The sequence below is a fragment of the Pleuronectes platessa genome, chromosome 15, assembly GCF_947347685.1.
Source record: "Pleuronectes platessa chromosome 15, fPlePla1.1, whole genome shotgun sequence".
Lineage (NCBI taxonomy): Eukaryota > Metazoa > Chordata > Actinopteri > Pleuronectiformes > Pleuronectidae > Pleuronectes > Pleuronectes platessa.
The window spans coordinates 18,746,104-18,762,939 of NC_070640.1; the positions used below are offsets into that span (position 1 = coordinate 18,746,104).

Below are 16,836 nucleotides of genomic sequence, written 5' to 3' on the forward strand. Positions count from 1 at the left end.
CTTCGGGGCAATCAATTTTTTTTTAATGAGAAATTGAAAGGTACACATCTCAAGGGAATAAGTGTGCAATGAGTTAGCTTCCTCCCCTACATAAGTTGCCAGTGTTTACTTGTTAAAACTCACCACAAATGAATCAAAAGTGCAGAAGAAATGAAATTATACAGGCAAATAAAAGGTGGATTCGAAATTCATGCACTCAAAAGACAATGGCCTTGGTCGTCCCCGATTCCTTGTACAGGGCGGAGAAGTGTATAGAAAGGTAAGTGAATGTGTTTGTGAAAACTTATGGTGACTACAGGTGGCAGGATGCAAGTCAGTTCATGGTTAGTTACAGGAGTACAGGACATAGTATTGTCTATATTTAGTGAGTATGAGACCACATCTATTCATGATCAAAAGTTAAAATATTTATAAAACTTATTAATGGCAATTATACTTAAACTTAAACTCTTTCCATTTCAAAAAGATATGTCATATGACCTACAAAAACAAAATCAAAAAAAATAAAACATGTGCAATCAATGGCATAGTCTTCCCTCTGAAGTGATGGTCACGCAGATGACCATGTAGCACAGCAGCAGCACTCTCCGTTGTCATTTGTTCCTACCAGTCAGCCCGGTTCAGGGCCGGGCTCCGCAATTCATAAAACACTAGGTTGCTGCGTTCAGTAGTATTTTTGTAGTGGTTTGCAAAGTCTACGCCCTTCATTTCCTCGCACAGCCTCCCTAAGGCTCCAGATCTCCTCATCCACATCCGAGCAGATCCAAAACAGCTGTAGTTGATTTGTTTTATCCCCCCTCCCTCCCGTGCCCAGCAGAGGTCGCTAATGGGTCATGATGGCTGCTGTGCTCCTCCTGCAGCTTCCTGTTTGACTGTTACGACACCTGTTCGACCGGCCTCATCTGCATGTCTCCAATCTAAGGACAAGGAAAAGAGCAAGGGAGATCAATATTGAAGCCGAACCGTGTACTTGATGATATAAAAGCAAGATAAAGAGAGAGAAGGAGATACCTGGACGTGAGGAGGGGCACTGAGGACAAATGTGACCGCACTGGCTATGTCTTCTGCTTTCAAACACTGAGAAGTGGAGACAAGAGTATTATTGATGCAGCAGCGCTCCTGTTTTTTTTTTTACATTATTGAAATACATCCGTCGGCTCTTACTTTGATACTCTCGTACACCGCAGCTGCTTTCTCTGGATCACTGTCATGGTGCCGGAAGGCAAACTCAGTCTCCACTATTCCAGGAGATATACACTGTAGAGGAGGAACATGCATGAGTTGTGAACCAACTGTACAGTGATTTAAGTGATCCAGTGAGGAGAGAAGGATCTGAACACTGGGGGTGACAACTAACTTACTGTGGCTCTGATGTGTGTATTTGCTTCTCTGAGCTCTTGTCGTATCCCCTCAGTCAGAGCAGTCACAGCATATTTAGTGGCACTGTAGAAATGCACCTCAGCACTTGGCACCACTCGGTGTCCACTCATACTACAGAAGACAGAAGAGACGGACATGATCTAATTAGAAACACTTGATTCAAGTCCAAATTAAATGAATGAATCTTTAAACTCTATAGCGTCTGATTTACTAGTCATGTTATGTTCAATTCCTCTTCTTTATGGTTAATTATTAATAGAGTGTCTTAGTAGCATTTCTATAATAAAAGAGGTCAATATTGGCTGACTTCCACCACCAGGGGTCAGGCGGGGCCCCCGTTGTCTTTACATAAAGGTTCAGTGTGTATAATTTAGTGACATCTAGTGGTTGAGTCTAGTGGAGAAGCATTCAATTGTAATAGACTCAAAAGGTGTTTAGTTTGTCCAGTCTGGGCTACTGTAAAAGCCATGCGACCTCTGTCGAGAGGACCCGCTCCTGATATTAAGTATTTAAATATATAGGGCTCGTAAAATGTAGGTGATTACACACAAGTGAAAAAATCACTAGGATTATCTTCTGCTCAATAGTTCCCTTTCAACTCAATCTTCCACATTGAAACTTTAACTTATTAAAATCCCCTTGAAAAAACTGACAGAAGAATTTTCATATCGATCTTTACATTCGTGAGATTAGAAGATGCATATCTTACCTGTTAATATTAATGATGTGGCCATCGTCCACATTCCTTTCCTTCATTGATTTGTATGCCTCCCTGGTGCAGATAGACAAGGCTAAGACATTCACCTGCAGACGGGGCGAAGACAGAAACTTCATGTGTCATTTGCAGAATCCTATTGTATTGTTAAATTAAATGTTTTTAATGTCACGTAACAGTGAGTGCTGCTCACTGGGTCAGTGTGTTAGATCTGAACTTGCTGTTCATGTCCAGGTTGTGGCATCTAATCTGCTATTGTAGTGATACTCATAGACGGTATGTTTAAAGCCAACGTGGTAGGAAGATAGGGAGGTGACTAAACAAGGTCAGGGTACAGATTAAACTCGAGCTAAAAATACACTCGAGTACAAATTTATGTAGGGTGCCATGACAACAGATGGACGACCGTTACAAATGCAGGACGTTGGATACAGGGGCTTTAGAGTGGGGGGTCTTTGGTGGTCAAGAGCTCAATAAATCAGAAAGTAAAGTTCCAACAAGATAAATTGGGCTCTTTTCAATAGTGGGCCTCTGCTCTGTCAGGGCCTCCACAGAAACTGCCTCGGTGGGGGGGGGGGGACATCAGGATTAGCATGTGTGTGTACATATACAAACATGAATGTGTTTACTCTTTACTATACAAACACAAGAGTTCCCACAACTCCATCAGAGTAAACATACATTTAAAAAAAAACACACACATAACTATACCCATTACAATTAAAAGTTTTCACTTCAGCTTGTTACTGCCTAGGCATTAATATTTGTGTGTCTGTGATCAACCCACATCGATCATGTTCCTCCAGCCCTCTGTCTTTCCGCTGAGCAGTGGCTCGCTGTGGGCCAGTCCAGCGTTGTTGATGCACACGTCCACGCCTTTGTGCAGCGTCTTTATTGCTGAAAACATGGACAGGATCTCGTCCTCGTTGGACAGGTCACACTTGTAGGGGATCAGTGTGCCACTGTAGCCTGCACTCTGACATTCTGCTGCCAGCTTCTGCAAAACACAAAATCAGACCCAAATTTAAACCCTGTATCAGAGTGAAAGAAAACGCTTTTTTTTTTAAAAAACACTGTAAATTGCCATATATTGATTTACAGGACTGAGACACGGTTAGTTAAGAGCTAGAAATAATTAACCTGCAGCATCATAACTAAGATAAGGGTTCCACCCTGCACCCTACCGACTTCGTCTCTGAGAAGGCAGAGAGAGCGTGCAGCCATTAGATCAACGCCACATCAAGAGGGCACATTTGACACAAGTGTGGACAAAACCACACCTGCCTTATTATGTTTCTTTCCCTGATAATAAAGCATTTCAATTAAATTTCGGCCAAAATCCAAATCATGACTGAAAGAGGAGCTTTGCGCTGCTGTCACTTTCTCGAGGATACAGCTCGCCTGAGCCTGCAGCGGGCCGGGCAGGCTACGCTCCAAACAGGTCAGCCGGCTGTCCACCACTGTGAGGTTTGATTCTAACTGTCACACATCATCAACCCCATTCCTTCGTTAGGCACAGCTGCACCGGTCACCTGATGTCTCATTCTGGGTGCCGGTCAGACAGCAGGGGCATGGATAATAAGGGCGGGGCTGGTGACAGACTGAGATGATGTGCGGCACTGTAACACTCTATGCGGGTGTGGAGCCGAGAGGATTACATTTCTAATGGAGACATATTTGTTATCTTGTTTTTTTAAAATATATGAGCATGCATTTCATTCAGATATATCCAGCTTTAAAGCATATAAAGCTTTCATTTCAAATTCTCCAGAGGGGCAGTATGTGAGAGCACCAATGTCCGAGTGAGAGGCTCTGGACATTCTCTGGAGTTTCTTTGGTTAGCACCCCAGTAACAAATCCAGAGAATGGCCGAATGAGCCCAAGTGATGATAACACAGCGGGAGATTCATGTCAGAGTCGGCGTGATGATGCCATTTCTAACACACAGCTGATGCAAAAATTAAAAAGCGGTCCACTACATGTGAAACGTTTGCTAAACCAATACACGTGATCTCAGCAGCAGAAGTTATAAGTTACATCCTGCCTCTGCACAACTGATTTTGAACATTTACACTTTTCGTGAAGTTTGCATCCATACTTGTGTAACCTGGAGCATCGGAGACTGGATTTTTAAACCACTTCTCTACTATTACAGATTAAAACCATTAAAATATATATATAATATAAATAAAATATAAATATTGAAGATAGGAAGTTCATGTTTACCGCTCACTGACAGGGATAAAACTGACAGGGATAAAACTAAAGCCAGAGAAGAGACAGCACGATCTGATCCTGGCCACTCACATCCAGAATGTAAATTAAGAAAGCAGAAAGTTGGACATCAACACATGTTGTCGTGCGAATAAATGCTGTGGGATTTTGTGTTAATTGTCTGACAGGTGAAGATGGCTGCTCTCAGATCGCAGCAGCCACTGCAGCAGCTCCTTGAAGACACTAAGTATACTTGTGAAGCCTGCTTTTTATAATCAGGATGAAATTGGATAAAGGGATCACTGGCTGTTTTCTAATAGAGGCGTAATGGAGTTGATGCACCCTATCTCACACTTAGGAGTGTGTCGATTTCCCTGCTCTTCCTCTAAACCATTTAACTCGGATTTACCAGAGGGGAAGCGTTACCCGAGCAAATCTGTCAAAATACAACATCACTGAAAACACTTGTCTCATCTGTAAAGACTAAAACTGACTCTTTTGACCACCTTGTAGAAAGGTGAACTTGTGAGCCTGGTGCAGTTCAGCTGCAGTAACGCCTTAATGCAAAGTATCTGAGCTGTCTTTAGACTGTGGCTCTAGCATACACAGTTGTCTGGAGGGAAAGGCTTTCAGGCGGGAAGGAGATCTCTGGCCCATGAATGGAGAGGCTCGTCTTTATTCAGAAAGGAGGTTAACGTAAAGGGGAAGTAAGGCCCATCTTTTGTTCCTGGGAGAGAATTACACTTAAGTGGGAGCAGCAGGGAAAACAGGCTGTGATCTTGGTCCAACTACAGGAAGTAGCAGGCTGTGAATGTGTGTGAGAGAGTGTGTGTTCTGGCACCAGCTTGGCTGCTGTGGTCAGTTCCAGCCTTCAGACTGGCTGTGCCTACAGACATGGCGCTGCAGTCCCACAGATAAACAACCATTCCGAAAAGTGGAGCAATTGCATTGTTTACGAATTGATTCTACGTAGAGCTCATCAAAAATAAAACAAAAGATCGAAAAGGTTTTGCATGTTCACACCCTTTAAAAGTATTAATAAACCTGTTTGACAACCATAATAATTTTTCTAAGGCAGACACAGCAATGTGGCTAAACTGACTTTGCTGAAATGCTATGTTTGCTGGCAGGGTGAATTGACGGTGCACTTCTAAATCAATCAAATGCAACATCGGAATCCAATAAACCAAAATAGACGCAACTAATAGCATTATGCAACCATTTTTCTCTAAAAGCAACATTCAAGTTCTGAACTATCTTCTACATTCGTCCACATAAAAAAAAAACATAAAAACATGCACAAACCTATTTGAACATCACCTGTATTATCACGTATATTTATATGGTTTGGAATTGTGTACTTATGAAAGATTGCAGATACACAGACCTCAAACAAAAATCCCTATTTGCAATTACTCAGACAGTCTTGATAAGACCAATGTTGAAACACAAAGACTCATACAGCTCAGAAGACAAATAGTGTTACAACAGGTCATAAAGCCTGTACATGTCCCAGTAATGGGTGTACATACACCCCCACAGCACTCAGTCATATGTGTACATGCCTACAAATTGACATTAACCCCTGCAGGGGGGCTGTTATATAAGGTCTACAATGCATCGGGCATCACCGTCCCGCGCCATGTTCAATCATTCACACACTCACTTGGAACTGGTGTAAATACAACAGCAAAACAACTCACTGGAGAGGAGGCAGGAGATAAAAATAAAAGATGCCAAAGTGCTGAGGGCAGATAAGCTTCATGAGAGGAGACGATCGATAGCACAAGGCAAGAGCTATTAGCAGAGAAAATTATATTAGTCTCAGGTGGACTGTGTAGTTCTTCTACACAAAAGTGGGCTTATGTTTAAGGGAAGCTGCGTCTCCTCTTATTCTCTGAAAAGACTGATGGTGGGTGGTTAAAAAAAAATGTAATCAAAAAGATGTAAATCAGCCACTAACCCCTCCCCTCTTCATCCTTCCTGTCCTGTCTCTTAAGTACCTGTGACACACAGAACAGTTTTTCCTGTCATTATGAATTTTCATCCTCATTAACGAGACTGTTGTCCAGTGATCGAACTAAGTGTGGAAAAGGAGGGAGGAAATGGAGGAGGATGGGGAGGGGTTGGCAGACAAAGTCGTGAAAAGGAGGGAGAGAGAAAATAAAAGATGAAGCATACATACGGCATTAAAAACTGGATTATTCAGATTTCAGTAGGATTTTTGTAGGAGACGGTCTTACAAGTAGAGCTTCATGGAAATATCCACCAATTAGATGAACTCGCATCGCATGTGACTAATTTAGTGCCAGTATTTAATTAAATGAACCCTCCATTTAGTGTCTGAGGAACACATCCAGTTGTTATTCTTTATTTCACTCATTATCCAGCTATACTACTGCTGTGTGACAATAAAAATAAACACTTTCCAAGTTTTTGATCAGTCATGCCGAGTGTGGGGGTCAAAGGAGACATCAGGCTGATTGCAGCAGGGTGGAAAGGATGGTTTTGCAATTATCTCGTCTTCGCACAATGAAAGACGGCCACTATAAGAGGTCTAAAGGTTGAACGGGGCGGTTTTACACCACCTCCCTGAGGGTTATCTAATCAAGTCAGGGCGATAAGAACATTTATTACACTCTTTGTTAGAAACTACACTCATTGACAGACTTAGGCTTTTCTGGAGGTCCAGGCATTGCATGAACATGGGTCAGTTTGGAAAACCTATATCAGCACTCTGAAATAATGTCACAAGGATCAGCGACTGTGCAGGCATAAATAAGTTTAAGTCCTAACACAGTGCTGCTGGGTGATGAGTCAACGACAGCATATGTTTAGTATGAGTATCTGGTTTAAATGAGAAGGCTTTTATAACCCTGTCAGGGGAGACAGAGAGCAGGCAGCCAGGTGCTGTGTAACAGACCGGTGTAACTAGTGCAGTCTGATTATTGTCCTCCAAACGAAGATATCAAATTAAGGAAGAGGCTGATATTTCTACAGAGTGCCGCCTTTATTCCTGGATTCACATGGCCGTCATATGATTAAAAAAATTACTAAATTTCGGTTGTTTGTAGTTGAAACATGCTGAGGGATGAAGTTTCCCTCTTGACGAATCATTCATGTGCCTCCTCTCTCTCATGTGAGACCTTTTTTTTTTCTGCCCCTGATGCCGGCGATCGTTACCACAACTTTTGCTCTCACTGCAAAAGCCTACGCCCGACTCTGATACCGCATTGTAATGCATGCTGCGTTTGTGATAACTTAAACCCTGAGCAGGCAACAAAAACAGACATGGGAGAGAGGCATGGAGACAGTGGTGATCTGACACAGTCCAAAAATGAAACTCTTTCAAGCCGGGCCAGCCTGGGTTGGGCCTAAAGAGTGTGAGCTCACAGTGGCCATAAAATGTTTCCAATATCAAACAAACACCCGGCAACAAATCCAATTTGGCTGATGTCGAAGCCAAAAACTATAAAATTAGCATTTTCTCTGTCCAGCCCCACCAATGCTGAATGGTAATATAGAACTGGGTGAACTCAAGTTGTCTTTGTGCTGTAGACTCATACAATCCTTTCTTTCTCACTCGGCTGTCGCTGCTACAACATTCACCCACTGAGAAACACCAAAGTAATACTCGGTAGGGTTGTTGCTTTGCTCTGAAAACAGCTGCAGGTCTTCTGATGTTTGATGTCAACATTAACTGGAGCTCCTGAGCTTTATCTGCATGACTGTACGCACTACACCGCTGCCACATATGGTAATTGAATGCTGATTGCACGAATAAGTACGTTACATGTGCCAGCCTGCTGCAACAGTTGCACATAGCAGTTCCATGACATGTTCTTCCATTGTACCTCCCTCAAATACACACAGACAAAATACACACAGAGAGGAGCTTTTCAGCAAGTGTGTGACAGAATAGGACAGGAAACGGCCTAACTATCAGAGCAGGAGGCCCGGAGAGTTGATGTCAATGCCAGTAAATGTTAAAGATAGGCACAGAGAGATCAGCACTGTGGTGGTGCCGGGAGAGTGGCTCATAGGAGTCACGGAGCAGTCTAGTCAAATCAGGCTGGTAATTGTATTAAGAACCAGTTACCAATTAAAAATACTCTAGACGCGAGTTATTTATTGTGAGCACTGAAAAATGTAATTTGCATATTATTTGCAGTACTGGTAACAATGTATTGCTGCAGAGATACACATAAAAAAAGCTACTGAGTTTCAGAGAAGAGTATCTCACCAGATTTGAGTTGAGACTACAAACACAAAATCTTAATATCTGATTTCACAGACTCTTACAGGGCGAATTAATCCATTAGTCTGAACTATGGTTCTTACTCATTCAGGTATACTAAAGTAAAAAAGCTTGCCATTATGGAAAAGATTTATATATATATATATTAAATTTAAATTGGAAATTTACTGTTGAGGCTGGTCTTGTGGGACTGTGATGGAAAAATTAACTGTAAATATAACCTTTGTTAACAAGGGCCCTCCACAGGACACCATTTAATTTGAGGCTCAAGGGCTACATTCAGTTTGAATCAGTTGAGTTTTGTTATAGTTGTAAACTATTAATTATCTTTAATCAATAACTTTGATCAAATAACATTTTTCTCAGACGCATTCCTAAATAAATCCATACTTCAGGGCTCTTATCATGTGGGACAATGACTGAAAAGGCAGACTCAGCCACTACTCCTGGGGGAGCTGGTTATAGAGCCTGGTTGTCAGTGAAAGCAATTTGAGTGTTTTCAGTGAACTCGACGGGACGGCTCCTGTTCAGATGGTCAAAAAAGTTCATTGCATTTCCACTCTTTGTCAGCACGGGTCGCCCGCATAACCTGCATCGGATATCTCTCTCCGGTTTAAGAAATCTGAACCGCTTCCATATCACTGATGCGGTGTGACCTCTCTTTTACTGAATTTCATCGTCAGCCATTTGCCTCTGCTTTCACATTTTCATGTTTTACTTTTGTTTACACGTGTCAGATTCGTAAGCCTACTGCTGTCGCTTAATAGTGAAAAGTGATAAAAATGGTTGTGAGGGTTGAGCTAAAACTAGAAGACATTTATTGAAATGTTTTCAGCGGGTTATACTTTTCAAATCATGGTATTTTCTTTCATTTGTGATTCATTTATAGATATCGTCTCATTGCCCAGCCCTTCGTCTACAGACCTGTATGTCATTAATAACCTCACATTCTGAACTGCTGCTTTGGGAGGATCATACACGAGGAAATGTTGTTATGTGTTGTGGTGTGAATGTTTCTTCTCTCGGGAGCAGAATCCATGGACACATGATGGATTATCAGTTAGAGCCTCTGTCAGCTCACAGCTCAGTGGGAAAGCTTTCTGCATGGGTAAGACCGAAGCGAAAGCTGTCGAGGCCATGAGGCAACTCTCTGTGTTCAGGAGAGAAATGTCATGGGAAGTCAAATAACTGCACAGGAGCAGACAGCAATGCTGACACACCAAAAGGAACAATCTTAAAACCTAGGGATTGAACTATTCATAGAGACTTTATTTAATAAGCAAAGGCGTTTTGGGGATATGTTTAAACAACGATCCAACTGTGCATTTACACATCACACCTATCAATATATTTTAATGATTAATAGGGAATAGACAAAATATAAAAAGAAGAATCAGGGCACAAAGTGATGAAGAGGGATTGAGACAAAGAATGTAAATCTTTCTGACCTGGCCCACTTCAAACCCGTTCTCGGGTGAAATCGAATCACTGTGTTTCAACATGTACAGACACAACCCAGAGGAGGTAGTGGAGACAGCGGGACGCTGATTGACTTTTGTTGTGTCACCTCAGCTTTTGAAGCATGACTGAGCATTTCTTGGCTCCTTCAGAATGGGCACCAAATCAAAGCTGGTCAACCGTGGTCTGAAATTGACCTCCTGGCTCACCTGCAGAGGGCTTTGAGTTTTAATTTAAGATTTACTCGCTCAAAGAATAAATGCTTAGGCTGGCTAAGAAGTCTAGAGGATTCTGCTTTATGCAGAGCTGCATTCACAGGCAGCCAATCAGGAGCCTGTTAAATTAGGCCTATTAGCCCAGTGAATAATGTGTTGGTCAATTGTCTCAAAGTCTAAACAGGCAGAGAGAGACTATATCCATGCTAATTAAAGTTAAAGTTTTAATACTAAAATAAAAGCTGTACAGATGTGCATTTTTTGCCCATAAAGCAGGAAGCAGATTGTCCATTTGTCCCTTAGTTAGAGAAAATACTTTGAACTGGCAACAGCAATAGTGAAATGTAAGAACAAGGATTTCTTGTCTTGGAGGGAGAACCGCTACTGACAAAGCGTTTACCTTTGTGCCTTCACCCCTGATAGCGGAGTAGTGACTTGATAAGAGCCATAAGGAAGTGAATGCAGATGAATTTATCCCTGAAGTTTTCAAACAAAAATGAGGCCAGATTCCAAAACTCGCGGTTTTAAGCGGAGGAAAGGGCCTGGACACTCACTGTGGCTTTATGCTGAAGTTCGACTAGGTGGCTGGAAGGAGAAACTCGGCAGCAACTGACTGAGATGTTTGCATTCTCACATTGTTGATTATACGGCGCTCAGTGCATGTCGGAAAGCAACTTTATACTCCTTGTATTCAGCATTGAAAAAAAGCAGTAGGAATACTAACACAAGCTCACTGTATGCCAACCACAAATGGTTGAGCACGATAAAGTAATTGTTTGCCTATTTTATCTGATCTAAAATTGTAGCAGCCAAAGCTTTTACATTTTGACAGATGTCTGTACTGTGTGAAGCCTCAACGCATCAAGGTGATGTCAGTTTCACCGTACCAGTTTTAAATGGACTGGCAATACAAACAGATTTGTTATCTAGATGGCGATGCCGTTTCTGTATTCAGTCAGAGTAACAAGTGTGACTACAGAATAATCCTACACAGTACATAACGGCTGATAAATAATTTCATTAACCAGTAAGGGGACAATTTCTCTGGTTTTGTGGTCCGTCCCTCAGGCCCTGATAAAAATCCATGTTCATTGATTTGTGACTGGTTTCTAACAAGTGATGAGTCGGGTTTGGATTATTTTGTAGAAACAGGAACACAAACTATACTTTCTAGATGCACAATCAATCATTTGAATCATCGAATATGTGAAAAACCCCACCCCATCCCACCCTTTGCCTCTGCAGAATACGATTGCAACAGGCTTATCTTACATTAGAGACTGTAGGCATGAGCTATGACAACTAAAACTCATAAGCAACCCAGTTATGGGAGATTCATACAACAAGTGCACTATAAAAAAAGTTTTAAACCAAGTATGTTTTTCTTTAAAAAAATACATTATTACTTTTGCCATTGGGTTATGTTAAAAACCAGATTTATGTTATGTCACAGAAATCAGGTTGCTGGTTTGTTTAAATCGACAGCAGGATTAAACAAAAGTACTGAAGCAATTTGTATCAAACTTGGAAACTGCAGGTGAAGAGCCCTTGACATTTTTGTGCAGATCTAGATCCAGAGGCTGCCTCTAATCTCTGGAACATCTTAACCTGTTTAGACCCGAGTCACATTTATATCACTGCTTAAGACCCGCCTCCTCTCACTGGCTTTCTTTCCAAGTTGAGTTTGATACCTTGATTTTATCTTCTATAGTGCAATATTTTAATTCTCAAATATGAATCATGTTTGACGCTTTATTGCTTTTTACTTTCTCCACTGATTTGTTTTTTATAAATTATTTTATTTTATTTTATAATTTAAACCCGTTTTACTTAACATGGCAAAATAAGGACTTTTTTGCAGTACTTCTCTGTAAACGATTTTAGGATCTTGATGTAAAAGAATCCAATATTCAGGATTATCTGGATGAGGTGGAGGATTAAGCCCTACTGGGTGCCTTTGTAGTTTGATTTGTGGGAATTAACAACAAGAGTTCATTCTCCCATGACTGTGTATTTACTACTGCATCACATTGTGCTTGATAAGCAGGTTCATCCAAACCACAGATATGGGCTATGTGGGCTGGAGGGCCTTAGAGGTCTATTCAGTCAGTAACTAGCTGTCCTCTTCTTCCTCTGAGTCAGATGTGAGCTCAGATACGCCTTCTTATATGGCATCAGTCTCAAAAACATGCATATAGGCTTTGGACACTTCTCCACTTTTATGATGTTGCTCCTCAACACTCAAAGCAGATGCTGCAGTTCTTCCGCTGGACGTTGGTCAGTTTCACAAGCATTAATGAGAAGCTGTGTTGCTGCTACTTGGATGCGTACGGTTGCTTCCATTCCTGCTCAGAGTCCATGGTGACCACACGTCGCCCTCCAGCTCGCTGCTCCCCCACTGCCTAGTGCATAGTCTCACAGAGACAGCAAAACAATACTGCTGCCACAACTCTCCACTCCCCTCTCTCCATGGTTTGTTTACAGACAAAAACAAAAATCTATTACATTTAAATACATTTGGCCATCATTTTATCTGGTCTACTCTGAGGTGAAAATACTGCTGTAAAAAACGTTTAATCTCCTCAAGTAAAGAAATTAACACCAATATGGAAGTCAAGAACAATTACTTGGTGATAGACACTTGCATCCCCCACTAGCAGCATGCCAGGTTTGGCACAACTACAGCAAGAACCCAGTTTACATAGCAGAGAGGGCACAATACTGGCTTTGTCCCTCAACTCACACAGACATCTCTCTAAAAGTCTTGTACAGACTCTCGTGGAGAGAGCAGAAATCTGTCAGTTTATACAAACTCACATCTTCCGGTCTTTCGGGCAAATATTCAGTTTATGGAATCTTGGTTTCATGTAATGTAATCCATATTTAAGAGCAACTGAGACTGCTCTGGCTGAGCTGCAGTCACGTTAATGCTGACAGACATATAAAAAAAAAAAAGGCACCATAAAGATTTTAAATGTTATGACCTTGTTGTCGTCTTGCACAAGCAATATAAGAGGGCTGACACAAGCTGTGGCAGTTAACTATTGACAGGAGGGAGCATGTGACCAGAGTATGAATGGAGGGAGGTTTTCTATTGCGCAACTCACACTCACTGTATGCGTGTATGGGCATGAGTGTGTGTACGTGTGTGTGTGTGTAGCCAAGGTGGGAGAAATGCTTGCATGTCCAAAACAAGACATTATTGAAAAAATTCACTTAGTGCAGTACGTGCCTGTTTGTCTGTATTGCAACTACCTTGTTGCAGACTGGAAATTGATTTGTTGATAGAGTAAAAAAATAAACACAGTAACAACTATGATGATCGCCAAACTGTTTCAAATCTTTTTGTATTAAAAAAGTCAGATAAAGAAAAATAATTTCATTATGAGGATTACAACACATTTGAAGTCATATCTTGTGATTTGGGAAGCTTGGGGGGTATTTTTCACTAATATTGGACATTATATAAATGTCTGATTAATTAATAATGAAAATAGTTAGCTTTCGCTATAGTAAAGAACAATGCCAGAATGCACTATGGAGAGAAAAGATTGACACATGATGACAAACTATTCAAACTAAATCGTGTCCCTTGCATGCGTCTGTCTTTTGTAAACAGCTTGACACTGGAATATCAGAGGTCATCCAGTTTATATGCAACACAATATCACATTGATGGCCCCCGGTTAGGAGCTGATTGAACTGGAAGGAGCTGCCTTCACCACAGCTCTTCACATTAACGCTGAAGAACAATAAGATGTACAGTACCTTATTTATCTCTTTAGCCTAGATCTCTACCAGGATAGTTACAATTAGCTATAACGAGTTACAATTCATATTTATTAAATAAACTTAATTAAATAAACTTAAGTTTAACTACATCAGAGGGATTATTCACGTGACTGCTGCCGTATAATGCGACTGTGTTTTATGACTCACAGTAGATGACACTCTGTACAACACCTAAATATTAAAATGTGACAGTGATGTGAACAATGCAAGGCATGCTGAGCTCTGCTTTGTTAAGAACACACCGGGTGCATTCAAGGTGTTCAACCAGAAGACATACAGCAAGAAGCTAGGACATCTGTGGAGTGAAGAGAGTAAGGCTTGATTACCGGCTGACAAGATAAGCAAGGTGTAGTGCCTTATGGCTCACGGTTAGACAAGAGTTTGAGGGGTGGGGCCACTGTCACCTGCTCCAAGATATTCACCACCAGAGTCTTTGTGCCAGAATGTGTGTCACAGGAGTTGAATTAAAACAACTGTGACTATTCTGAAAATCAGCCTCCCATGTTAACCTTCATAATAAATTCATGTTTTTGGTTAAACCCCCTAAAAATTCCCAGAGTACAAAACACGGATAACAAATTTGCACGCACTTAAAAACTAACCTATTACAATCAGAGTCATGATGAGAGCGGGACCTGAATAATGTTCTGACTTGTCTTTCCTTATCACAGAGGGCGTGTCTTAAGCTATCTGTAACAAGACAACAGAGCAACAACGTCAAAATGTGATACGTGTATGTGTATCGGATCATGTTTATCCCAAACCTCGAGCAGAGATGAATAGTGTGGCTCAAAATATAGATGTGAAAAAAAGTAGATTATCAGTGGAACAGTGCGTTCATAGAAAATGTAACAGCTTGGATTGATGGTATTGATAATTGATCTCTAGAAGACAAATACCATACACAATGAGGAACTGTATGCAGGATGTTTTATTTTATTAAGGTTATTGGTTGATACGTCCACTGACCATAAAGTGTAGTGAGGAAACTTGACACTACCAGAACAAGTTTATTACTAAAGACTGGGAGTGGGTGAATTAGGGCTTTGAGATGATGACCTACTATCTTGTCTGTCCTGCATAATGGTCAGTTGTTAGCCGGTATCATGCTCGTTTTAAGGGTCATTTACCACAGACGCTCTGCTGATGCTGGTCTGCTGACCTCTCTGGGGCAGGTCAACCTTAAGAGAAATGTTTTCCCCTCCCCAACAGCAAACAGAGTTGCATAAAGAGCAAAGGGTTTTTGGGATATGTGGTGATAGGAGCTGCAGGCATCAGTGGTGCTGTATTGTACAGGGGCACTGTGAGACATCACATAAATTAAGTGGATCATCAAGCTACGATACAATTACGTCCCTGTAAAGTTGTAAACACTAGCTTGTCGTGATTTAGCTTTGGTTTACACCTCTGGTGATCCCACAGTTTACACAAGGTTTAGTTATTGACTGATGTAACATTAGTTCACTTTCTTTTATTCTTAACACTATTCGGATGAATGAAGCTCCTCTTCTTGAATTCAATAGGTTACTTGACTTGCTACTGTCCACCACTGGGGCTTCCTAGCTGAAGTTGTGAAGCTAACGACAGCTAGCGGTTAAGGTTAGGGGGCTAGTTTTGATGTCGTAAAGCTAGCTTCCCCTGTGCGTGTCGGAAACACTTAACGGCCAACGACAATAAACTAAATCACCCACCTCTATTTTGTCGACGTTCCTGGCACAGCCGACGACCCGCATGCCTTGCTGGACCAGTGCCCGGGCTGTGGCCGCTCCAATTCCCACCGAGGCTCCGGTCACCAGGGCCACTCTGCCTTTCCAGCGCTCCATCTCTCTTGCCTGCTGCCTGCCTGCTGCCTGCCTGAGCGGGCACTCCGAGCACCAAAGCACCGCTGCTGCTGTAATGTCCCGTCTGCTCAGATCACTGTCGCAGTGGTTTCAAACAAGCGATATAATTACACGAGGGGACGCGGCAGCTACGAGCTCCTGCCTGAGTCTGCAGCATCCAGGACGGCGGCAGCCAGTGGACCTGAAGCCCGGATCCATGCGCTCCGCTGGATGAAATATGAAGGGAGGCAGTGTGCACAAATGTTTGGTTCACGTCACCTCCCACTCCGTTTTTCAACCCACGAGCCCCGAGTTTGCTTATTGCGTGGTCATCTATCGCCATCTAGTGGATTGAACTAGCCATGACTGTGTTGCCTTCACGTTTTCCTGTAATCAAAGCTTTTAGACACCTTTGTTTTACTCAAGATGACGTTATTAGCCATCCCATTTTAGTTTTCTAGAAATCAACCCCCTACATATATGTTCCTGCTGTGACACAGCTGATAATGTCATCGAACACATGCATTTAGCAACTGAAAACATACAGCAATGGCAATGTCAACAAGTTGTATTAAATCAGTCTTTAAGGCTATTTAGGAAAGCCACAGCTGTATCAGATAATTCATAAATGTAGAGAATATATTTAATACTGTTCTGGCTGCATCTTAACTGAGAATAGTCTAATTTACTATAGAAAAGGAAAGGCAGTGAAATCCCCATGCACTCAATGAACCCAGCTCCAGGTATTGTGAGGAATTCATTCATGAATTTGGTTGACATTTTCAGTGAACTATACATTTGAAATAAAAACTGAAATATGGGAAAGAAATGATCAACGGTAAATATTATCAGTTTAGCAGGAGAACCTTGCAGTATTTGCAGAAGATAAAAAGCTACATACTATTTGGTTTAATTTATACTGAATATGCAAAATAGTCATGTTTAACTTGTATTGTTCCAGATTTGCTGACACTGGAATATTCC

At 41.6% G+C, this 16,836-nt stretch overlaps 1 protein-coding gene across 1 annotated transcript; it reads right to left on the bottom strand.

Moving 5' to 3' along the window:
• Position 1: 1 nt before the first annotated feature.
• Positions 2-16,096, bottom strand: dhrs11a (dehydrogenase/reductase 11a). The gene is made up of 7 exons (XM_053442225.1): positions 15,724-16,096; positions 2,883-3,092; positions 2,090-2,184; positions 1,362-1,491; positions 1,165-1,257; positions 1,012-1,077; positions 2-917 (listed from the first exon to the last, which is right to left on the bottom strand). Exons 1-7 carry the CDS (start codon positions 15,853-15,855, stop codon positions 876-878), a joined length of 768 nt encoding a protein of 255 aa, XP_053298200.1. The 5' UTR covers positions 15,856-16,096; the 3' UTR covers positions 2-875.
• Between the last annotated feature and the right edge of the window lie 740 nt (positions 16,097-16,836).